Here is a 26,137-nt window from a genome sequence, read left to right on the forward strand (position 1 = left end):
GGAAGAAAAAAAAATCACCCAATCAGAAAACCAAAAAGAAAAAAACAATTTAAAAACAGGAAGACAGGACTTCCGGTCAAGATGGCGGCATAGGTAAATGCAGTATCACGTCCTCCCACAACCACATCCAAGTTACAACTAAACTACAAAACAACCATCATTCAAAACCACCTGAAATCAAGCTGAATGGAAGTCCTACAACTACAAAATTAAAGAAGCTGCATCGAGACTGGTAGAAGGGGCGGAGGGGCAGAGGCGCAAAGGGCGGCAGGGGTGAGACGGGCTGGTCCCACACCCACGTGTGGTGGATAAAAATCAGGAGGCTACCTCAGCTGGGAAGGTCCTCCCTGAGGACTGAGGGGTCCCCGTCCCACACCAGGTGCCCACTCAGGGTTCCAGTGCCAGGAAAAGAAGTCCCCATAACTTCTGGCTGGAAAAACCAGCAGGAACTGAGGCTCAGGTAAGTTGAAGCGGCTGGAGCCCCAGGCAGCTCCTTAAAGGGGCCCGCACACGAACTTTTCAGACTCACTCCCTCTAAGCTTGGAGGGGAGGCAGCTCAAGGGGCACCAGAGACATACAGGAAAAAACTGAGCTGTTTAGCCCTGCCCTGGTGACTCCCTGAGGCTCGGCCCTACCCAACTTTCAGGCCCACCCAAGCTGTTGCCACTTGCTTAACCATAGGATTGGCAGTCTTGGATCCTGCTTCAGGTTTTTCCTAAATTCTTTCAAATGAGCAGCATCTGGTCTCAGCTAGCCCCATACCGCTCATTAAGTAATACACAGAAACAAACACAGGGAGGCAGCCAAAATGAGGAGACAAGAAACAGGTACCAAATGAAAGAACAGAACAAAACCCCAGGAAAAGAACTAAGCAAAATGGAGATAAGCAACCTAACAGATGCTGAGTTCAAAATACTGCTTATAAGGATGCTCAATGAACTCAGTGAGGGACTCAAGAGCATTAAAAAGGACCAGTCAGAAATGATCAATGCACAGTTAGAAACGAAGGAGGCTTTAACTGAGATAAAGAATAATTTATACGTAAATCCAAGAAGCAAACCAGCGATTTGAAATATAAGAAAGCAAAAAACACCCAATCAGAACAGCAAAAAGAAAAAGGAATCCAAAAAATGAGGATAGTGTAAGGAGCCTCTGGGACAACTTCAAGCGTGCCAATATTCGCATCTTGGGGGTGCCAGAAGGAGAAGAGAGAGAACAAGAAATCGAAAACCTGTTTGAAACAATAATGGCAGAAAACTTTCCTAACTTGGTGAAGGAAACAGACATACAAGTCCAGGAAGCACAGAGAGTGCCAAACAAGATGGACCCCAAGAGGCCCACACCAAGACACATCATCATCAAAATGCAAAAGGTTCAAGACAAAGAGAGAATCTTAAAAGCAGCAAGAGAAAGGCAGCTAGTTACTTACAAGGGAGTTCCCATAAGGCTGTCAGCTGATTTCTCAAAAGAAACTTTGCAGGCCAGAAGGGAGTGGCAAGAAATATTCAGAGTGATGAAAACCAAGACCCTACAACCAAAATTACTCTATCCTGCAAAGCTGTCATTTAGAATCAATGGCCATATGAAGAGTTTCCCAGACAAGATAAAGTTAAAGGAGTTCATCACCACCAAACCATTATTATATGAAATGATGAAGGGTCTTTTTGAAGAAAAAGATAAAATATGTGAACAAACAAAATGGCAATGAATACATATCTATCGACAATGGAATCTACAAACAAAATGAACAGGTAGAACAGAAACATCCTCATAGATACAGAGAACATTTTGTTGGTTGCCAGATGGGAGGGGTTGGGGGAATGGGTGAAAAAGGTGAAGGGATTAAGAAGTACAAATTCATTGCTAGACTGACAAACCTCAAAGGGAAAGGGGTTGGGGGGGGGGTGGGAAGAAATAAACCAAAGAATTTATATGCATAACCAATGGACACAGACAACAGTGTGGGAAAAGGCGGGAGGGGGGCGGGAGTGGGGAGGAGGGGGTCAATGGGGGAAAAATGTGGAACATCTGTAATACATCCTACATTCAACAATAAAGATTAAAAAAAACAAAAAACAAAAACAAAAAAAAAAACAGGAAGACAGCCTAAGAGAACTGTGGGATAATATGAAACTTAATATCTCTATCATAGGAGTTCTAGAAGAAGAAGAAAATGAGCAAGCATTAGAGAATATATTTGAAGAAATAGGGACAGAAAACTTCCCTAACTTGGTGTAGGAAAAAGACGTACAAGTTCAAGAAGCACAGAGAGCCCCAAGTAAGAAGAACCCAAAAAGGCTCACACCAAGACATATAATAATTAAAATGCTAAAAATTAAAGACAAAGAGAGAATCCTAAAGGGAGCAAGAGATGAGCAACAGGTTACCTACAAAGGAACCCCTGTAAGGTTACTAGCTGACTTCTCAACTGAAACAGGCCAGAAGAAAATGGCATGAAGTAATCAAGGTAATGAAACACAATAATCTGAATCCAAGACTACTCTATCCAGCAAGGCTATCATTCAAAATAGAAGGTGAAATAAAGAGCTTCCCAGGCAGCAGCAGCAGCAGCAGCAGCAGCAGCAGAAGAAGAAGAAGAAGAAGAAGAAGAAGAAGAAGAAGAAGAAGAAGAGGAGGAGGAGGAGGAGGAGGAGGAGGAGGAGGAGGAGGAGGAGGAGGAGGAGGAGGCAGAGGAAGAATAAGAAGAAGAAGAAGAAGAAGAAGAAGAAGAAGAAGAAGAAGAAGAAGAAGAAGAAGACGACGACGACGACGACTAAGGGAAACCAGCAGTCCAAGAAATGTTAAAAAGACTGCTATAAAAAGCAGAAGAAATAGGAAGAAAAACATAACCATAAAGAACAAAAATCACAGATTGGATCAAGATGGTGGCAGGCCGGATGGAGGGGGAGTGTGTGAGAGAGTGTGAGTGGACGTAAAGGTGGACGACCAAACCAGAGCAGTGCAGAGACGCGGAGCAGAATGTTCCTGTGCTGCGGACAGGAGCAGCCAGATACCGCGATAATCAGCTCTTCAGGGCACTTCTCCCTGTGCTGCGAGGAGGTCCCACCATTTTGGATGATCCTGAGTCTTACCTGGGAGAAGGTAGTGGGAGTGGCTAGGGCCCAGCAACCTGAGCCCATCAGTGCACTTGGCACCATCGGACCAATGGACACTCTGTGTCAACACAGATCAGTGCACAGTAGTGGAGCTGCCAAGGTGCCTGTTGTGGAAGCCGCAAATAACCAGGAGCCCAGCACCATCTCCCACAGTAGCAGCCCGGTCAGAGTCAAGATATACCCCCAGCAACAGAGGCTGGGGAGCAGACAACCATCCCCAGGCAATAGAAACACAGACCAGCAGCTGAGACCCATCCCCAAAAACTACAGCAAAAGCTGAGCAGGAGTTGAGCCCCATGGGGCAGCAGTACTCCCCAGACACCAGTGACGGGACCTGGGACTCCACAGAGGCCTGTGCAGTTCAGCAGCTCACAAGAACAGTGGGAAGCTGAAGCCCGAGAGGGACTGGTGCAATCCAGCTGCCTGCCCGTGGGACCGGTGGAAGCTGCGGCACCAGAGAGGCCTGTGTGACCCAGCAGCCCATAAGATAGGCATAGAGCCGGGTCCCCAAAAGGACTGTGCCATCCCACTACCCGCAAGACCTGCGGGATGCAGGGGCACCAGAGAAGCCTGTGGGACCAGCTGCGCACAAGATAGGCATAGAGGATGTGAAAATGGAGGCAGAGTGAATGGAAGCTACACAGAAAAACTCCCAGGACCAAACAGGAATTACAACTAAAATAAAGACAAATCTTCAAAAAAAGGCAACAGAAAAGCAGGAGGGCAGGGCCATATAACCAGGGACACTGGTAGGATCTGCGAAGGCATGAGAGGGTGGCAGGCTGGGAGCCCACGAACAGCAGCAGTCTTAGCTGTAAGCAGTATCCTAGGGGAATAAAGACCAAGCCCGCTCCACAGTGCAGAGAGCCGGGACAGAGCACTAAAATAGCCACAGCCATTCACCTGGGGGCTCTGGCAGAGGGAGGTCAGACTGGGCTGGAACTGTGTGTGTGGACACCCGGGATTTGGAGGGCACTTGGAGTTTTTGCTGAGCTGTGGCCACAAAGGACATTGGCCAGTGTGCTCTTTCCCGAGCTGTGGGGAAAAGCAGCAACCCCCCCCTCGAAGATTCAGCCTTTCCTAGGTGAGGCAAAGAAATACAAATTGAGGCTCATTAACAACCATCTGGAAATCCTGTTATGCAGAACACCAGGGTTACATTCCAAGGCACTGATAGTAACTGAGACTACTAGCCTCCAGGCCAAAAGCTAGAGGATAACTGAACCTTTCCTGGGCTTGCAAATCTACCCAGGAAAGAAAGACTTGACAGTGGTGTTTAACGTGGGCCCACCAAGGCTCATTGAAACCCAGTAGAGCGAGCCACAAACAGCAGAGCACCAACACCCACAGGGATAATTTGGCAGGCTTCAAAACCCACTGAGAAAGCCAAAATGGTGAAACAAAGAAACAAATCCCAAAATAAAGAACAAGAGAACTCTATCAAAGATGAGATCAATTAAATGCAGTTAAGCAAATTATCAGAGGTAGTTTAGAGCCATGATCTTGAGGACGCTCAACAGCATGAGTAAGGACATCAGCACCATGTGTAAAGATATAGAAACACTGAAAACCAACTAAGGGGAAATGAAGAATTACATAGCAGAAAAAAGAACACATTGGAATGACTAACGAGCAGAATAGAGAAAGCTGAGGATCAGATCAGTGAATTAGAAGACAGGGTAGAAAAAATCAACCAATCAGAACCAAAAGGAAAAAACTATTTAAAAACAGAAAGACAGCTTAATAGAACTGTGGGACAACTGGAAATGTAATAACATGTGCATCATAGGAGTCCCCGAAGAGGTAGAAAATGGGCGAGGGTTAGAAAATACATTTGAAAAAATAGTGACAGGAAACTTTCCTAACTTGGTGAAGGAAGAAGGCATTCAAGTTCAAGAAGCACAGAGAGCCCCAAGTGAGAAGAACCCACAAAGGCCTACACCAAGATACATAGTAATTAAAACACCAAAAATTAAAGACAAAGAGAGAATCCTAAAGGCAGCAAGAGATAAGCAACAGGTTACCTACAAAGGAAACCCCATAAGGCTCTCAGCTGACTTCTCAACAGAAACACTACAGACAAGAAGGGAGTTCCATGAGGTAAACAAGGTCATGAAAAACAAGGATCTGAACCCAGACTGCTCTATCCAACAAGGATATCATTCAAAAGAGATGGTCAAATAAAGTGTTTTCCAGTCAAAAAAAAGGCTAAGGGAATATATTAACACCATACCAGCACTGCAAGATATGTTAACAAGACTGCTGTAATTAGTAGGAAAACAATAGGAAGAAAAATAGAACCACCATAGACAAAAATGGTAATAAATAAGTTAATATCAATTATCTCCTTAAATGTTAATGGTTTAAATTCTCCGATAAAAAGACACAGAGTAGCAGACTGGATAAGAAAGCATGACTCACATATATGTTGTTTACAAGAGACCCACCTCACAACAAAAGACTCACACAGGTTGAAAGTGAAAGGATGAAAAAAAATCTTTCAAGAAAATGGAAAGCAAAAAACAGCTGGGGTAGCAATACTCATATCCGATAAAGTAGATTTCAAAATGAAGGCCATAACTAGAGACAAAGAAGGCCACTACATAATATTGAAAGGATCTATCCAATAGGAAGATATAACCTTGGTAAACATATATGTGCCCAATATAGGAGCAACAACATATATTAAAAATCTTCTGGAGGACTTCAAAGGAAAAATCAACAGCAATACAATCATAGCAGGGGACGCCAACCCCCATCTCACATCACTGGATAGATGTTCTAGACAAAAAATTAACAAGGAAACATAGGCTCTAAATGAAGCGCTAGATCCAATGGATTTGACAGATATCAACAGAGAATTACACCACAGACCTGAACAATTCACAATCTTCTCAAGTGCACATGGGACATTCTCAAAGATAGACCACATGTTAGGGCACAAACTAAGTCTCTACAAGTTCAAGAAGATGGAAATCATATCAAGCATCTTCTCACATCGCAATGGCATGAAACTAGAAATCAAATACAACAAGAACATGCAAAGACATTTAAAAACCTGGAGGCTAAATAACATGTTATTGAACAATGAATGGGTTACCATGGAGATCAAGGAAGAAATTAAAAACTTTCTGGAAACTAATGAAAAGGAACACACAACAACAACAAAATCTATGGGATGGAGCGAAAGCAGTTCTGAGAGGGAAGTTCATAGCACTACAGGCCTACCTCAAGAAGCAAGAACAAGTTTTAATAGATCATCTAACCTCACAACCTAAAGAACTAGAAAGCAAACAAAAAGAAAACCCCAGATCAAGTAAAAGAAAGGAAATAGTAAAGATCAGAGCAGAAATAAATGACATGGAGACCAAAAAAAACAATTCAAAGGATCAATAAAACAAAGAGCTGGTTTTTCAAAAAGATAAACAAGATTGATGGACCCTTAGCTAGACTCACCAAGAAACAAAGAGAGAGAACCCAAATACACAAAATCAGAAATGATAAAGAAGAAATAATAACTGACACCACAGAAATACAAAAGATTGTTAACAAATATTATGAACAATTATATGGCAACAAATTCGACAATCTAAGCGAAATGGACAAATTTCTAGAAACACATAGTCTCCCAAAACTGAACTGGGAAGAGATAGAAAACTTGAACAGACCAATAACAAAAGAAATTGATGATGCAATCAAGACTCTCCCAGCAAACAAAAGCCCAGGCTTGGACGGCTTCATGGGGAATTTTACTAAACATTCAAAGAACTAATACCCATTCTCCTCAAACTATTTCAAAAAATTCAAGAAGAAGGAAGACTTCCAAACTCATTTTATGAGGCCAGCATAATTCTAATTCCAAAACCAGAAAAAGACAGTACAAAGAAAGAAAACTACAGGCCAATATCCCTGATAAACATAGATGCCAAAATCCTGAACATAATACTAGCAAATTGAATGCAGCAGTACATCAAAAAAATTATCCACCATGACCAAGTGGGATTCATCCTGGGGATGCAAGTCTGGTACAATATTCACAAGTCAATAAATGTGATACACCACATAAACAAAATGAAAGATAAAAATCATGTGATCATGTCAAAAGCCGCTGAAAAAGCTTTTGACAAGATCCAGCACTCATTTCTGATAAAAATGTGCAGCAATCTAAGAACAGAGGGTTCATATCTCAACATAATAAAGGCCATATATGAAAGACCTAGAGCCAACATCATACTCAATATACAAAAACTAAAAGCATTTCCCTTCAGAACTGGAACAAGACAAGGATGCCCACTTTCACCACTCTTATTTAACATATTACTGGAAGTCTTAGCCACAGCAATCAGACAGGAAGAAAAAGTAAAAGGGATCCAAATTGGAAAGGAAGAAGTGAAACTGTCAGTATTCACAGATGACATAGGTACTATACGTAGAAAACCCTAAAGACTCCATAAAAATTTACTAGACTTAATAAATGAATTTGGCAAAGTAGCAGGATACAAAAGTAACGTCAAGAAATCGATGGCATTCTTACACACCAATGATTAACTCACAAAAAGAGAAACTAAAATAACAATCCAATTTACAATCGCAGCAAAAAAAAAATTAAGATACCTAGGAATAAACTTAACAAAGAAATAAAGGACCTATTTGCAGAAACTATAGGTCATTGAAAAAAGAAATAGAGGAAGATATAAAAAAGTGGACACACATACCTTGTTTATGGATTGGAAGAATTAACATCATTAAAATGTCCATAGTACCCAAAGCAATCTATAGATTCAATGCAATCCCTATCAAAATACCAATTACATACTTCATAGAACTAGAACAAATACTTTAAAAGTTCATAGCCATAGCAATCTTGAAAATGAAGAACAAAGTTGGAGGGATCACATTACCAGATTTCAGCTTATACTACAAAGCCACTTGAAGCAAAACAGCCTGGTACTAGCACAAGAATAGGCAGATAGATCAATGGAACAAAATAGAAAACCCACAAATGGACCCAAGACAATATGCTCAATTAATATTTGACAAGGTGGCAAGAGCATACAAAGGAGTAAAGACAGCCTTTTTAATAAATGCTGTTGGGAAAATTGGACAGCTACATGGAAAAAAAACAAAAGAAACTAGATCATCAAAGTACACCATACACAAGAATAAACTCAAAATGGATAAAAGACTTAAGTGTGACTCATGATTCCATAAAAATTCTTGAAGAAAATGTAGGCAACAAAATTTCTGACATTACACGCAACAGAATTTTCACCGATACATCACCTAAGGCAACAGAAACAAAGGAGAAAATGAACACATGGGACTACATCAAACTCAAAAGCTTCTGCACAGCAAAAGATACAATCCTCAAAATGAAAAGGCAATCCACTGTATGGAAGAGCATAACTGCCAATCAGATAAGGGGTTAATTTCTAATATATATGGAGTGCTCATAAAACTCAACAAAAGGAAGACCAAGAACCCAATTAAAAAATGGGCAGAGGAACTAAATAGACACTTCTCCAAACAGGACATACAAATGGCTAAGAGACATATGAAGAAATGCTCAACATCACTAATCATCAGAGAGATGTAAATTAAAACAACAATGAGGTATCACCTCACACCTGTCAGAATGGCCGCCATCAACAAATCATCAAACAACATGTGTTGGCGAGGGTGTGAAGAAAAGGGGACTCAGTACACTGCTGGTGGGAATGCAGACTGATGCAGCCACTATGAAAAACAATATGGTGTTACCTCAAAAAATTAAAAATTGAACTTCCATTTGATCCAGTGATCCCACTTCTAGGAATATACCCTAAGAAGCCTGAAACACCAATCAGAAAGAATATATGTACCCCCATGTTTGTAGCAGCACTATTTACAATGGCTAAGATCTGGAAACAGCCCAAATGTCCATCAGTAGACGAATGGATAAAAAAAAAGCTGTGGTACATATACAGAATGGAGTCCTATGCAGCTGTAAGAAAGAAAGATGTCTTATCCTTTGAGACGACATGGAGGGACCTGGAAAGTATTATCCTACGTGAAACAAGCCGGACAGAGAAAGACAAGTATCATATGATTTCACATATTTGTGGAATATAATGAACATAACAGTCTAAGGAATGGGGTAGTCCCAGATACACGGAAGTAGGGTACAGACTGACAATACCCAGAAGAGGGGGTGGTGGGGGAGAGATAAACCACAGAATTTATATGCATGTATGCATGAACAATGGACATGGAGAACAAAGCTGGGGACAGAGTGGGGAGAGTGGGGGGGAAAGGAGAAACGTCTGTAACAAAAATAAATTAATTAATTAAAAAATGTAAAACAAAATATATAGAGCACTGAAACAACTCCACAAAAGGAAGACAAATACTCCAGTTAAACAATGGACAGAGGAACTAAATAGACACCTCTCCAAACAGGACACACAAATGGCCAAGAGACATGTGAAAAAAAATGCTCAGTGTCACTAATCATCAGAGAGATGCAAATTAAAATGACTATGAGGTATCACCTCATACCTGCCAGAATGGCCTCCATCAGCTAATCATCAAACAACAAGTGGTGGCGAGGGTGTGGAGAAAAGGGGACTCTAGTACACTGCTGGTGGGAATGCAGACTGGTGCAGCCACTGTGGAAAAAATACAGTGTTTCCTCAAAAAATTCAAAATTGACACAGTGATCCCCCACTTCTAGGAATATATCTTAAGAATCCTGAAACACCAATCAGAAAGAATATATGTACCCCTATGTTCATAGCAGCACTATTTACAATAGCTAAGATCTAGAAACAGCCCAAGAGTCCATCAATAGATGAATGGATGAAAAAGCTGTGGTACATATACACAATGGAGTACTATACAGCTGTAAGAAAGAAAGACCTCTTATCCTTTGAGACGACATGGAGGAACCTGGAGAATATTACGCTAAGCAAAATAAGCCAATGAGAGAAAGACAAATATCACAAGATTTCACTTATTTATGGAATATAATGAACAAAATAGACCTAGAGACAGAGTAGTAGGATTCAGACTGACAAGCCTCAGAATAGGGGGTGGGGTGGAGGGAAGAGATAAACTAAAGAACTTATATGTATGTATGCATAAGCACTGGACATAGACAACAATGCTGGGGCCAGGGGAATGCAGAATTGGGAGGTGGGTGTCAATGGGGGGAAAAGGAGAAACATCTGTAACAAAAATAAATTAGTAAAAAAAAACTTTCCAAGTGGAAATTGTAGAACTGAAAAACAAAATAACAGATTTTTTAAAAATCTTGCTATTGGGCTCAATAATACAGTGGAGATGACAAAGAATGATATCAGAACTCAAGAATAGAAAAATAGAGTTTAGTCAATTTTAACAACAAAGATTAAGATACATTTTTTAAATGATAAAAAGAGCCTCAAGCCTGTAAGGATAATAACAAATATCCAACATTCATATCATCAGATCCCAAAGGGCAGGGAGAATAAAAGAGGGACTGAGAAACTATTTGAAGAAAGAATACGTAAAATCTTCCCAAAGTTGATGTAAGACATACCATCAGATTCAAGAAGCTGAGTAAATCCCCAAAACCCAAAGAAGTCTATGCCAAGGTTTATTATAGTTAAACATTTGAAAATTAGAGGCAAAGAAAAAAGTCTTGAAAGCATCCAAAAAGAAAGGATGCATTACCCACAGGGCAACACCAATTTGAATGACAGCAGAGTTTTCATTTAAAATGGAGGAGGTCAGGACTTCCGGTCAAGATGGTGGCGTAGGTAAACACGGTATCGCATCCTCCCACAACCACATCAAAGTTACAACTAAACTACAGAACAACCATCATTCAAAACTGCCTGAAATCAAGCTGAATGGAAGTCCTACAACTACGGAATTAAATCAGCAGCCACATCCAGACTGGTAGGAGGGGTGGCGGCGCAAGGGGTGGCGGCGGTGGCGATGGGCTGGTCCCACACCCATATGTGGCAGATAAAAATCAGGAGGCTCCCTCGGCTGGGAAGGTCCTTCCTGAGGACTGAGGGGTCCCCATCCCACACCAGGTGCCCCGCTCAGGGTTCCAGTGCCAGGAAGAGAAGTCCCCATAACTTCTAGCTGGAAAAACCAGCAGGAACTGAGGCTCAGAGAAGCTGAAGCGGCTGGAGCCCCAGGCAGCTGCCTAAAGGGCCCTCGCACAGACTTATCGGACTCTCTGCCTCTAAGCTTGGAGGGAGGCAGCTCAAGGGGCGCCAGAGACATACAGGGAAGAACTGAGCTGTTTGGCACTGGAGCGAGGGCTGGAGAGAGGGCTTTCTTGGGGACAAACATACTGTAAGAGGCCTTTGTTCCTTTGGTGAGCCCTTCCCTGGGGCGGCAGACAGTCTCCATATCAGGGACTCCAACAACCTGGCTCACACTGGTAGCCCCGCCCTTCTGACTCCCTGAGGCCCCCCCCACACACACACACACACACAACTTTCAAGCCAACCCAAGCTGTTGCCACTTGCTTAACCATAGGATTGGCAGTCTTGGATCCTGCTTCAGGTTTTTCCTAAATTCTTTCAAACAAGCAGCATCGGGTCTCAGCGAGCCCCATACCTCTCATTAAGTAATACACTGAAACAAACACAGGGAGGCAGCAAAAATGAGGAGACAAAGAAACAGGTCCCAAATGAAAGAACAGAACAAAACCCCAATAAAAGAACTAAGCGAAAGGGTGATAAGCAACCTAACAGATACTGAGTTCAAAATACTGCTTATAAGGATGCTCAATGAACTTACTGAGAACCTCAGTGAACTTAGGGAGGGCCTCAAGAGCATAAAAAAGGACCAGTTAGAAATCATGGATACACAGTTAGAATTGAAGGAGGCATTAACTGAAATAAAGAATAATTTGCACAGCTTCAATAATAGAGTATGTAAATCCAAGGAGCAAACCATTGATTTGGAATTTAAGGAAGCAAAAAATCCCCAATCAGAACAGCAAAAAGAAAAAAGAATCCCCCCAAATGAGGATAGTGTAAGGAGCCTCTGGGACAACTTCAAGCGTGCCAATATTCGCATCTTGGGGGTGCCAGAAGGAGAAGAGAGAGAACAAGAAATCGAAAACCTGTTTGAAACAATAATGGCAGAAAACTTTCCTAACTTGGTGAAGGAAACAGACATACAAGTCCAGGAAGCACAGAGAGTGCCAAACAAGATGGACCCCAAGAGGCCCACACCAAGACACATCATCATCAAAATGCAAAAGGTTCAAGACAAAGAGAGAATCTTAAAAGCAGCAAGAGAAAGGCAGCTAGTTACCTACAAGGGAGTTCCCATTAGGCTGTCAGCTGATTTCTCAAAAGAAACTTTGCAGGCCAGAAGGGAGTGGCAAGAAATATTCAGAGTGATGAAAACCAAGACCCTACAACCAAAATTACTCTATCCTGCAAAGCTGTCATTTAGAATTGATGGACATATAAAAACTTTCCCAGACAAGAAAAAGTTAAAGGAGTTCATCACTACCAAACCATTACTATATGAAATGATGAAGGGTCTTTTTGAAGAAAAAGATAAAATGTATGAACAAACAAAATGGCAATGAATACATATCTATCAACAATGGAATCTACAAACAAAATGAACAGGTAGAACAGAAACATTCTCATAGATACAGAGAACATTTTGTTGGTTGCCAGTTGGGAGGGGGGTTGGGGGAATGGGTGAAAAAGTGAAGGAATTAAGAAGCACAAATTCATTGCTAGACTGACAAACCTCAAAGGGAAATGGGTTGTGGGGGTGGGAAGAAATAAACCAAAGAACTTATATGCATATGACACAGACAATAGTGTGGGAAAAGGTGGGAGGGGGGCGGGAGTGGGGAGGAGGGGGTCAATGGGGAAAAAATGTGGAATATCTGTAATACATTTTACATCCAACAATAAAGATTTGAGAAAAAAATAAAAATAAAAAATAAAATAAAATAAAATGGAGGAGGTCAGAGAAAGAGGCACACTATTTTTCAACAACCGAAAAAAAGAAAAAAGAAGAAAAAAAAAAAGAACCATCAACTGCAAATTCTGAATATGGCAAGTTGTCCTTTAGGGATAAATAGAAAATAAAAATCTTCTTTGATTAAGAAAAAGGAAAAGAATTTGTGGCTATCAGATCTTCCTTTACAGACTGAAAACAGGAAGTTCTTCAAACAGAAAGGAAATGATAAAAGAAGATATTTTGGGGGAATCATAAAGGGAGAAAGAACAAAAGAGAGAAAAAATATGGTGCATATAATAGGTTATCCTTTCCTCATGAGATTTATAAATCATACTTGGTGATTTAAATTAAAGTTGTAAAACCACATGATGCTCAAAACAATGATTTAAAACCAGAGAAGGTAAAGAAATCTAAATTGAAGTAAGATTTCCACAGTCCACACAAAATGTTGATGCTAGTACACTTTTATAAGTCACATTCATATGATGTCATACCCAAAGAAACCATTACAAAAGCCATTCCAAAAAATACACTCAAACAAGTGCCCATCAATAAACAAGTGGATAAAAAAGTGGTGGTACATATATACAATGGAATATTATTTAGCAATTAAAGAGAATAAAATCTTACCATTTGCAACAGCATAGATGGACCTAGAGGGTATTATGCTAAGTGAAATAATCCAAACAGAGAAACATAAATACCTTATGATACCACTTATATGTAGAATCTAAAGAATAAAATAAATGAACAAACAAAACTGAAACAGACTTATAGATACAGAGAACAACTGTTGGAAGCCAGAGGGAAGGAGTGTTGGGGGTGTGTGGTAAAATAAGGTGATGGGATTAAGAAGTACTAATTGGTAGTTACAAAATAGGCATGGGGATGTAAGGTAAAGCAAAAGGAACATGTAATATTGTAATAACTATCTATGATGCCAAGTGGGCACTTGAATGATCAGGAAATACTTTGTAACCTATATGAATGTCTATCCATTGTGCTATACACCTGAAACTAATACAAAACATTGTTGAATGCAAACTGTAATAAAAAAATTTTTTTATATTAATTAATTTTTGTTACAGATGTTTCTCCTTTTACCACACTGATTCCCCCTTCCTCCTCCCAATAAAAAAAATTTTAAGGACACCACAAACACACACACACACACACACACACACATACACCAAATAAATCAAAATGGATTTGTAAAAAAAAATTCAAATAACCTGAAGAAAAGAGAAACAGAGAAACCAGACCAAAAAAACAAAACAAAACAAAACAAAAACAAATAGAAAATAATAAATAACAGTAATAAGTGCTAATACATCAATAATTTAAATAGTCTAATCATATTAACCAAAAGACATATATTAGCAGAGTAAATAAAAGAACATATTAAACTATATGCAACATATAATACATTTATATTTCAAGTACAACACAGGTAGATTGAAAGTAAAAGGATGGAAAAAATTATACTGTTCAATTATTAATAGAAAGCTATAGTGGCTCTATTTAATATTTGATAATGTAGACTTCATAGCAGAAAGAATTTACATAGTAAAGAGATCAATCCACCAGGAAGACATATAGATCCTAAATGAGTGCACACAAACCAATATAGTCTTAAAATATATGGAGCTACAACTGACAGAGCTGAAAGGAAAAAATAAACAAATCAATAAATATAGCTGAGGACTTCATAACCTCCCTCTCAACAACTGAGACACAAACTCAGTAAGCGCAGAGAAGATCTGAACAACACAATCAACCACCAGAATCAAATTGACAAACATTCTGCTCAACAACAACAGAATACACATTTTCCCAGTGCTTGTGAAACATTTATCAAGATAGACTACAGTGAAAAAATATCGAAACACATAGAAGTTAAACAATGCATTTATCAATAATCCATAGGTCAGAGGAATTCTTTGAAGAAGTAAAAATACTTAGAAATGAATGCAAACAAAAACACAACAAATCAAAATATGTGAGATGTAGCTAAAACAGTACAGAGAGGGAAATTTGTAGCACTAAGTACTTATATTGGAAATGAAGAAATATCTGATATCAATACTACTCAACTCAAGAAATTAGAAAACAAAGAGCAAAAGAAACTAAAGGAGGCAGAATGAAAGAAACAATAAAGAACAGAACTCAATAAAATAAACATAGTAAAACATTTGAGAAAATCAATGAGACAAAAAGCTGTCTGTTGAGGAGGAAATAAATCTGACAAAACCTCCAGCAATATTAAGAAAGACAAAACAGAGAGAGAGAGAGAGTTGGAGAGAGAGAGAAGACAGACATAAAGACATAAACACTAGTATCAGGAACAAAATAGGGGACATCAATATAGCTCTTGCAGCTATTTAAAAAGTAATAAAGGAATAAATAAAAACTCTGCACTTATAAATTTGACAACTTAGAAAAAAATGAACCACTTCCTCAAAAGCAATTAACTGCCAAAACTCAGCCAAGATGAAATAGACAATATTATTAGCTCTAAACCCATTTTTAAAAATTGAATTCTTAGTGAAAAAAACTTTGGAAACTAAATGTCTAGGCCTAAATGGCTCCATAATAATTTTACCAAATACTAAAAGCAACAAACAAATAAAAAAACACTATTCTAATTTCTTCCAGGAATAGAAGAGGAGGGAAACTGATCCACATAGAAAATGGACAAAGCTTGTGCATAGACATTTCACTGAAGATAATATACAGACTAAAAATAAGCACATGAAAAGATGCTCAACATCATTAGTCACTGGGGAAATACAAGTGAAAACTACCGTGAGACATCACACACCTATCAGAATGGCTAAAATAAAAAATAGTGACCATACTAACTGCTGGCAAGAATGTGAAGAAACTAGATCACTCCTACATTGCTGGTGATAATGTAAAATTGCACAACCACTCTGAGAAATAGTTTGGTAGTTTAAAAAAACAACAACAAATATTCAATTACCATATGACCCACCAGCAATTGCACTCCTGGGCATTTGCCTTGTAGAAATGAAACTTATATTCACATAAACCTTATATATAAATAGTTATAAATGTTTTATTTATAATACCCCAAAACTGGAAACAACCCAAATATCCCTCAACAAATAAATGGTTAAACCAACTCTGATATATTCATATCATGGAATACTACACAGTAATGAAAAGGAGTGAACTACTGATACATGCAAAAACTAGGGTGAAACTCAGGAAAATATGCTGAGTGAAAAAAGCCAAGCCCCAAAGTTTATGTACTGCATTATTCCATTTATATAACTTTATTTTATTTGCAGCTTGTCCTATTTATTTTATTTTATTTTTATTTATTTTATTTTTTTTATCCTCACCTGAGGACATTTTTCCATTTTTTGTACAGATAGAGTGGGAGAGAGAGAGAGGGAGAGAGAGAGAGGGAAACATCGATGTGAAAGAGACACATCGAGTGGCTGCCACCCGCATGACCAATCAGGGCCGGGGACAAACTGCAACCGAGGTACATGCCCTTAGCGGGAACCGAACCCGGTCTCTCCAGACCGCAGGCGGACGCTCCAACCGCTGAGCCAAACCGGCCAGGGCTATTTTTTAGTTTTTAAATTAATTTATTTTTGTTACAGATGGAAAAACCCCACTGATTTCCCCCTCCCCGACCCTCCCCGCCCTGTCCCCAGCTTTGTTGTCCATGTCCACTGTTTTCTTTAAATGATAACTTTTTAGAAATGGAGAATTTGCCCTGCCCAGTTTGGGTCAACAATTAGAGCATTGGCCTATGGACCATGAAGGGTCATGGGTTCAATTCCTGGTCAAGGGCATATACCTACCGGACCCTGGTTGGGGTTGCGCAGGAGGCAACCAATCGATGTGTCTCTCTCGCATTGATGTTTCTCTCTCTTTCCCTCCCTCTCTTCCACTCTATCTAAAAAGTCAATGGAAAAATATCCTCGGGTAAGGATTAACCACACACACAAAAAAAACCAAAAGAGAGAAATGGAGAATTTAGTAGTTCCCAAGGCTTAAGAAAGGTAAATGTGGTTGCAAAAGAGAAACACCTGGGAATACAAGTAAAGCTGGGTAAACTAGATTGTATCAATGTCAATATCCTGTATGGAATATTGTACTATTATTTTTTGCAAGATGTCACCATTGGGGGAACTGGGTGAGGGTAGGCATACAAGATTTATCTGTATTATTTCTTACAACTGTACGTGAATGTACAATTATCTCAATAAAAATGTCAATTTTTAAAAAGCACAGATTTAGGCTTCTTTTATAATGTTGTGTGGGTTTAGTTCTATTCTACCCTCCTGCATTGAAGAAAAACCAGTAATGACATTCAAACAATTTTGTTTACTGATACCTGCATGGAGGACTTTCTTTTTCTGAATATTTTGATTTGAAAGGTCCCCTGGTACTTTCAACAAATTTAGGGAGGACACCCATGTTGCTTCAACATCACAGTGAGGATTTGCACATTGCTCTGGGGTTGAAACCAAGGAACAGATTTCTTTTTGATGCCTGTTTTGATTTAGATAAAAAGTAGACAAAGAAAAAGAACAAGAAGAAAAGGAGAGGGGGAACATAACATTTTCATCAAGAAGGCAGAGTTAAATCAATAGTCATGTTGAAAGCTGCAAACTTAAAGAAATGAGCCCACACCCCCTTTAGGTAATAGCCCTTGATCCCTGCCCCACACAGAAGAGCAGACAGGAACCCAGATCCAGAGTCATTAAATATGGCTCATATCACAGCTCTCATCCTTCCTGGCTGTGTGACTCAGTGAAATCACTCAATCTCTTTAAACATCATCACTTTCCTCATCTATAAATTATGGGAAACAGCTGTGTTCTGAACATGAGGAGAACTGATTGCAAACCAGAAAGTATTGCGGAAACCCATTTTTCTAACCAAAGGGTTGAACAACCAACTCTTGTAAAAGCCAGAGGGGAGAAACTCCTGCCTGGATGCCCTGTACCAATACCAGATCACAACAAAACATTCTGGTTAAGATCTGGGGCCAGGAGGGAAAACTAGAACAAGGGAAAACTAGAAAACTGGAACAAGGCAATTTGTTTTAGACTGGGGCTGAATTGGTAAATAACTTTACTTAATGTTATATTACAAGGAAGTATAGAAGCATGATATCTGTAGAATGAGGCACTGCATTTACTATTTCCTTTATATTAATTCGGAGCTCTTATTATGTGCCAGACATGCCCTCACTTAATCCACTCAACAATTCTATGACTACCATTATTCCCATGTTATAGATGAGGAAACTGAGGCTCAGAAAGGTTAAGTAACTTGCCCAGAGTTACCTAACATGCAATGGTAGAAAGCCTGGATTAAAACACTTTTCCACTTGACTCTGGAACCTGCCCCTTTAAGCCCCTAAAAAAAAATATATATATATATATATATTTTGAACTAGAAAGCATCCTCTACTTAATCAATAGCAAGGACAGTCAACTGACCAAGCCAGCTTCCTGAGATGTTTAGTTTGATTAAAAAAGGGATGAGGACAGTTGAGTTACTGGCTGATAGCACAGAGAAGGTAATTTATACTGAAGTACTGCCTATTGACTTGATTCTTAATTTATTTGTTCAAATTCTTTCCATTTAGTTGTACCAGAGCTTTCCAAACAAATACTTAAAATATGATGCTGTAAAATCTCATTATAAGAGATGTCCAATATAACATTTATCTTGTTTTACTGATTCCATGCTCATACCCTGCCCCAAGTCTATATTAATGCTTACTTTGCTAATAGTGAATTTTGGTGAAGAGGAAATGCTGATTAATAAATATATTTTCAACTTCTTTCCATTTTGCTATCACTCTTTTAAATAACCCCCCCCCCCCCGATAGCATATTTATATGAAGCTGTGATACTTGAATATCTGCACAATGCTAAATCACTTTAATAAGATTTGACACATTTTCTGAATGTTGGGGGTGGTTTTGATTTTTTGTTTAGAAACTACTAATTAGAAACATATTAGAATATACAGTGGGAAAAGACCCAAGAAGTCATTTATCCCAAATCCTACCACCACAGCCACTATTTAAAGATGAGGAAACTGAGACCCACAGCAATGGATAGGTATGGAGAGAAGGTCTGAACTTGCCAACATCCAGAGTGAAGTCAGACCATGGGTCAGGTCTCCTTCACTACACACAATCCTGCTCTGCTCTGTCTCTGCTTGGGCTGGGGGCCTGTTTACACTGGTACAGATGAAGCTAGCACTGTTCCTAGGTGCAAGGACTTCAGAACTTACTTATCAAGGTGAACATGTGGCCTCCTTAAGCCAATTGTTATTAAATTATAAATTGTCTTTGCTGAAAAAAATCTGTGTGATTCTTTTCAAAGAAACATCACAAAGCATTGCAGAAGGAAGAAGTGTCAGGGAAAGCGAGCAGAGCATCGGAGAGGAGTCCAGTAAAGGGAAACAGGCAGGATGGCATGCTCACTTGTCGCCTTCTTTTTCACCATTGTACCACCAGTCCATGATCAAGGACTCGGAATAAAGGTTTTGCATCTTCTCCAGGTCACTGCATCCCTGCTTCATTTCCTTAATTAAAAGAGTGAGATCTTCATTCTGTCAAAGTGAGAAGTGAATACACTCTGAGATTATATAAGAGTTCACACTGCAAACATTCTAACAAAACCGTATGTATCAGGAAAAGAAGAATCTAAAAAGTTTCATGTAGTTCTTACATTATTCCATTTTTTTTATTGCTGACAGTATTACAGATATCTCCCATTTTCCCCCTCTCTGTCCCCCTCCACCAGCCCTTGCTCCATTCCAGGCCTTTACCATGCTATTGTCTGTGTCCAAGAGTTATGCATATATGCATATAAATTCTTTGGTTAATCTCTTCCTGCCCACTCCCCACAACCTTTCCCTCTGAGATGTCAATCTGTTCCATGTTTCCGTGCCTCTGGACCTATTTTGTTCATCAGTTTATGATGTTCACAAGATTATACATGTAAGTGAGATCATGTGATATTTGTCTTTCTCTGACTGGCTTATTTGACTTAGCATAATAATATCCAGGTTCATCCATGCTTCCACAAAGGGTAAGAGATCCTTTGTTTTTACAGCCACATAGTATTCTATTGTGTAAATGTACCACTACTTTTTTATCCACTCATCTACTGATGGGCACTTGAGTTGTTTCCAGATCTTAGCTATTTTAAATAATGCTCATTGTTCCATTTTTATTTTTTGGTATGTGCCCCTAGCGGGAACCGAACCTGGGACTCTCTGGTCCGCAGGCCAATGCTCCAACCGCTGAGCCAAACTGGCCAGGGCTCATTGTTCCATTTTTCAACAGCTTTATTGAGGCATAATTCACAGACAATAAGCTAAATGTATGGAAAGTGTACAATTTGAATAGTTTTGACATTTATGCCTGTGAAATCATTATTGCAATAGTTCAGGTTTGGGCTATTATAAGTAAATCTATGAACATTTGTGAAAAAGTCTTTTTTGTGAACATCTGCTTTTATTTCTCTTGGAATGGTTGGATCATATGGTTGGTGATGTTAAACTTTTTTTTAAAAATTACCAAATTCTTTTCTAGAAAGGTTATACTAGTTTACATTCCCACCAGTAATGTATGAGAGTTCCAGTTCCTCCACATTCATGCAAACACTTGGTATGGTCAATCATTTTAATTTTACCTATTCTAACAGCTGGGCAGTGGTATCACATCATGGTTTTAATTTGTATTTTCCTGAATGATTAATAATATTAAGAATTTTTTCATGTTATTATCTGACAAACATATATCTTCTTTGGTGAAGTATCTGTTTAAATCTTTTGCCTGTTTTTTCTTTTTTAGTTTCCTTATCATTGAGTTTTTAGAGATATTTATGTATTTTGGATGAAAGTCCTTTATTAGATATACAATTTAAAAATAATTTCTCCCAGTCTACATTTTTGTCTTTTCATTATCTTAGCATTATCTTTTTAAAATAAGCTTTTAATTTTGATCAAGTCTAATTTATCAGTTTGATTTTATATGAGTCATGTTTTTGAAACTGTATTAATTTTTTTTTGTCTAATATAAAATGACAAAGGTTTTTTCATATGTTTTCCTCTAGAAAGAGAAAACCTAGGTTTTACATTTAGGTCCATGAACTTTTGCAGTTAATTTTTGAATAAGGTGTGAGGTATGGATTAAAGTTCATTTTCTACACATGGATATCCAACTTTTCCTACATCATTTCTTGAGGGAAAAAAAACCCTATAGTTATTCTTTCTTCACTGAATTTTCATTGTTGAAAATAGATTGTTCATATAAGTGTGTGTCTACTTGTGGTTTTTCTTTTCTGTTCAATCGATCTGTATATCACTTTTTACATTAATACCACACTGTTTTGATTACTATTGCTTTTTAATAAGTCTTGAAATCAGGTAGTGTTAGTCAACAACTTTGTTTTTCTATTTCTAAGTTGTTTTGGTTATTCTAAATCCTTTACATTTCCATAGAATAGGGTGTCAATTTTACAAAAAAGCCTGCTAGGATTTTAATTGTGATTGCAATGAATCAATATATCAATTGAAAAAAGAAGGGCATCTTAATATTGTCATATCTTCTGGGCCATAAACAAGATATATCTCTTAGCAATATTTTGTAGTTTTCAGTGTATCTTCACATATTTTGATAGATTTGTCCCTACATATTTAATATTTTGATGTTAGTGTAAATAATTTTTATTTCAATATTTTGTCCTTTGCTAATAGGTAGAAACAAAATTCATTTTTTTTGAAAAATTTTTTTTATTACTTAATTTTTGTTAAGGATGTTTCTCCTTTTCCCCCCACTGATTCCCCCCTCTCCCTCCCTCCCTGCCCTTTCTCCAGTTTGTTGTCCATGTCCACTGTTCATGCATACATGCATATAAGTTCTGTGGTTTATCTCTCCCCCTCCACCCCCCTCTTCTGGGGATTGTCAGTCTGTACCCCACTTCCACGTCTCTGGGACTACCCCCTTCCTCAGACTGTTATGTTCATTACATTCCACAAATAAGTGAGATCATATGAAACTTGTCTTTCTCTGTTCGGCTTGTTTCACTTAGGATGATACTTTCCAGGCCCTTCCATGTAGTCTCAAAAGATAAGAGATCTTTCTTTCCTACAGCTGCATAAGACCCCATTCTGTATATGTACCACAGCTTTTTTTATCCATTCGTCTACTGATGGACACTTGGGCTGTTTCCAGATCTTAGCCATTGTAAATAGTGCTGCTACAAACATGGGGGTACATATATTCTTTCTGATTGGTGTTTCAGGCTTCTTAGGGTATACTCCTAGAAGTGGGATCACTGGGTCAAATGGAAGTTGAATTTTTAATTTTTTGAGGTAACACCATATTGTTTTCCATAGTGGCTGCATCAGTCTGCATTCCCACCAGCAGAGTACTAGACTCCCCTTTTCTCCACACCCTCGCCAACACTTGTTGTTTGATGATTTGTTGATGGCGGCCATTCTGACAGGTGTGAGGTGATACCTCATTGTTGTTTTAATTTGCATCTCTCTGATGATTAATGAGCATTTCTTCATATGTTTCTTAGCCATTTGTATGTCCTGTTTGGAGAGGTGTCTATTTAGTTTGTCTGCCCATTTTTTAATTGGACTCTTTGTCTTCCTTTTGTGGACTTGTATGAACACTCCATATATATTGGAAATTAACCCCTTATCTGATATATCATTGGCAATGATATTCTCCCATACAGTGGGTAGCCTTTCCGTTTTGATGATTCTATCTTTCACTGTGCAGAAGCTTTTGAGTTTGATGTAGGCCCATGTGTTCATTTTCTCCTTTGTTTCTATTGCCTTAGGTGATGTGTCAGTGAAAATTCTGTTCCGTATGATGTCTGAAATTTTGTTGCCTACAGTCTCTTCTAGGACTTTTATGGATTCACGAGTCACTTTTAAGTCTTTTATCCATTTTGAGTTTATTCTCGTGTAGGGTGCAAGTTGATGGTCTAGTTTAATTTTTCTGCAAGTAGCTGTCCAATTTTCCCAGCACCATTTATTAAAGAGGCTGTCCTTACTCCACTGTATGCTCTTGCCACCTTTGTCAAATACTAATTGAGTGTATTGCCTTGGGTCCATTTCTGGGTTCTCTGTTCTGTTCCACTGGTCTATATGCCTGTTCTAGTGCCAGTACCAGGCTGTTTTGATTACAATGGCTTTGTAGTATAACCTGAAATCTGGTATTGTGATCCCTCCAACTTTGTTCTTCCTTTTCAAGATTGCTGTGGCTATTCGAGGCCTTTTTTGGTTCCACATGAACTTTTGAAATAATTGTTCTAATTCTGTGAAGTATGCCATTGGTATTTTGATGGGGATTGCGTTGAATGTATAGATTGCTTTGGGTAGTATGGACATTTTAATTATGTTAATTCTTCCAATCCATGAACAGGGTATGTGCTTCCACTTTTTTGTATCTTCCTCTATTTCTTTTTTCAATGACCTGTAGTTTTCTGCGAATAGGTCCTTTATTTCTTTGGTTAAGTTTATTCCTAGGTACCGTAATTTTTTTTGGCGCGATGGTAAATGGGATTGTTTTTTCAGTTTCTCTTTCTGTGAGTTCATCATTGGTGTACAAGAATGCCGTCGATTTCTTGACGTTAATTTTGTATCCTGCTACTTTGCCAAATTCATTTATTAAGTGTAGTAGATTTTTGATGGAGTCTTTAGGGTTTTCTATGTACAATATCATGTCATCTGCAAATAATGACAGTTTCACTTCCTCCTTTCCAATTTGGATCCCTTTTATTTTTTCTTCATGTCTGATTGCTGTGGCTAAGACTTCCAGTACAATGTTAAATAAGAGTGGCGAAAGTGGACATCCCTGTCTTGTTCCTGTTCTTAATGGAAATGTTTTTAGTTTCTGTCCATTGAGTATGATGTTGGCTGTAGGTCTTTCATATATGGCCTTTATTATGTCGAGATATGATCCCTCTATTCCTACATTGCTAAGCATTTTTATCAGAAATGGATGCTTGATTTTGTTGAATGCTTTTTCAGCATCTATTGATATGATCATGTGGTTTTTATTCTTCATTTTGTTTATGTGGTGTATCACGTTTATTGATTTGCGAATATTGTACCAGCCTTGCATCCCTGGAATGAATCCCACTTGGTCATGGTGAATAATTTTTTTGATGTATTTCTGGATCCGATTTGCTAATATTTTGTTCAGGATTTTGGCGTCTATGTTCATCAGGGATATTGGCCTGTAGTTTTCTTTCTTTGTAGTGTCTTTTTCTGGTTTTGGAATTAGAATTATGCTGGCTTCATAGAACGTGTTTGGAAGTCTTCCTTCTTCTTGAATTTTTTGAAAGAGTTTGAGGAGAATGGGTGTTAGTTCTTTTTTGAATGTTTGGTAAAACTCCCCCGTGAAGCCATCTGGGCCTGGGCTTTTGTTTGCTGGGAGAGTCTTGATTACCTCTTCAATTTCCTTAGTTGTTATTGGTCTGTTCAAGTTTTCTATCTCTTCTGGGAGTAGTTTTGGGAGACTGTGTGTTTCTAGAAATTTGTCCATTTCGCTTAGATTGTCGAATTTGTTTCCATATAGTTGTTCGTAGTAGTTGTTAACGATCTTTTGTATTTCCGTGGTGTTGGTTGTTACTTCTCCTCTTTCATTTCTGATTTTGTGTATTTGGGTTCTCTCTCTTTGTTTCTTGGTGAGTCTAGCTAAGGGTCCATCAATCTTGTTTATCTTTTCAAAAAACCAGCTCTTTGTTTCATTGATCCTTTGAATTGTTTTTTTGGTCTCTATGTCATTTATTTCTGCTCTGATCTTTACTATTTCCTTCCTTCTACTTGCTCTGGGGTTTTCTTTTTGTGTGCTTTCTAATTCTTTAAGTTGTGAGGTTAGACAGTCAATTAGAAATTTTTCTTGTTTTTTGAGGTAGGCCTGTAGTGCTATGAACTTCCCTCTCAGAACTGCTTTTGCTGCATCCCATAGATTTTGTGTTGTTGTATGTTCATTTTCATTGGTTTCCAGGAAGTTTTTAATTTCTTCCTTGATCTCCTTGGTGACCCATTCATTGTTTAATAACATGCTATTTAGCCTCCATGTGTTGAAATGTCTTTGCATGTTCTTGTTGCAATTGATTTCTAATTTCATGCCATTGTGATCTGAGAAGATGCTTGATATGATTTCAATCTTCTTGAACTTGTAGAGATTTAGTTTGTGTCCTATCATGTGGTCTATCTTTGAGAATGTCCCATGTGCACTTGAGAAGAATGTGTATTCTGTAGTTTTGGGGTGTAATTCTCTGTAGATATCTATTAAATCCATTTGGTCTAGTGCTTCATTTAGAGTCTCTGTTTCCTTGCTAATTTTTTGCCTAGAGGATCTATCCAGTGCTGTCAACGGGGTGTTGAAGTCCCCTGCTGTAATTGTACTGTTGTCAATTTGTCCTTGGAAGTCCTCCAGAAGATTTTTAATATATTTTGGTGCTCCTATATTGGGTGCATATATGTTTATCAAGGTTATATCTTCCTGTTGGATAGATCCTTTCAATATTATGTAGTGGCCATCTTTGTCTCTAGTTATGGTCTTCATTTTGAAATCTATTTTATCAGATATGAGAATTGCTACCCCAGCTTTTTTTTGCTTTCCATTTGCTTGGAAAATTTTTTTCCATCCCTTCACTTTCAACCTATGTGAGTCTTTTGTTGAGAGGTGGGTCTCTTGTAAACAACATATAGATGAGTCATGCTTTCTTATCCAATCAGCTACTCTGTGTCTTTTTATGGGTGCATTCAATCCATTTACGTTTAAGGTGATTATTGATATGTACTTATTTATTGCCATTTTTGTTTAGTGTGGTTCTATTTTTCTTCCCATTTCTACTGCTAGTTACAGCAGTCCTTTTAACATTTCTTGCAATGCTGGTTTGGTGCTAATGTATTCCCTTAGCCTTTTTTTGTCTGGGAAGCTCTTTATTTGATCTTCTATTTTGAATGATAGCCTTGCTGGGTAGAGTAGTCTTGGATTCAGGTTC

General features: G+C 38.5%; 1 protein-coding gene across 1 annotated transcript in view; it reads right to left on the reverse strand.

The window, feature by feature from the left end:
- The window catches only part of VWA3B (von Willebrand factor A domain containing 3B), a 219,622-nt gene that overhangs the window by 76,782 nt on the left and 116,703 nt on the right, over positions 1–26,137 (reverse strand). The window contains exons 14-15 of the mRNA XM_036263356.1: positions 19,576–19,703; positions 17,464–17,621 (exon numbers count right to left, since the gene is read on the reverse strand). Coding sequence (XP_036119249.1) covers positions 17,464–17,621; positions 19,576–19,703 — 286 coding nt within the window. The remainder of the gene's footprint in view (positions 1–17,463; positions 17,622–19,575; positions 19,704–26,137) is intronic.

Source organism: Molossus molossus, unplaced genomic scaffold (assembly GCF_014108415.1).
Source record: "Molossus molossus isolate mMolMol1 unplaced genomic scaffold, mMolMol1.p scaffold_m16_p_15, whole genome shotgun sequence".
In the NCBI taxonomy this organism is placed as follows: domain Eukaryota; kingdom Metazoa; phylum Chordata; class Mammalia; order Chiroptera; family Molossidae; genus Molossus; species Molossus molossus.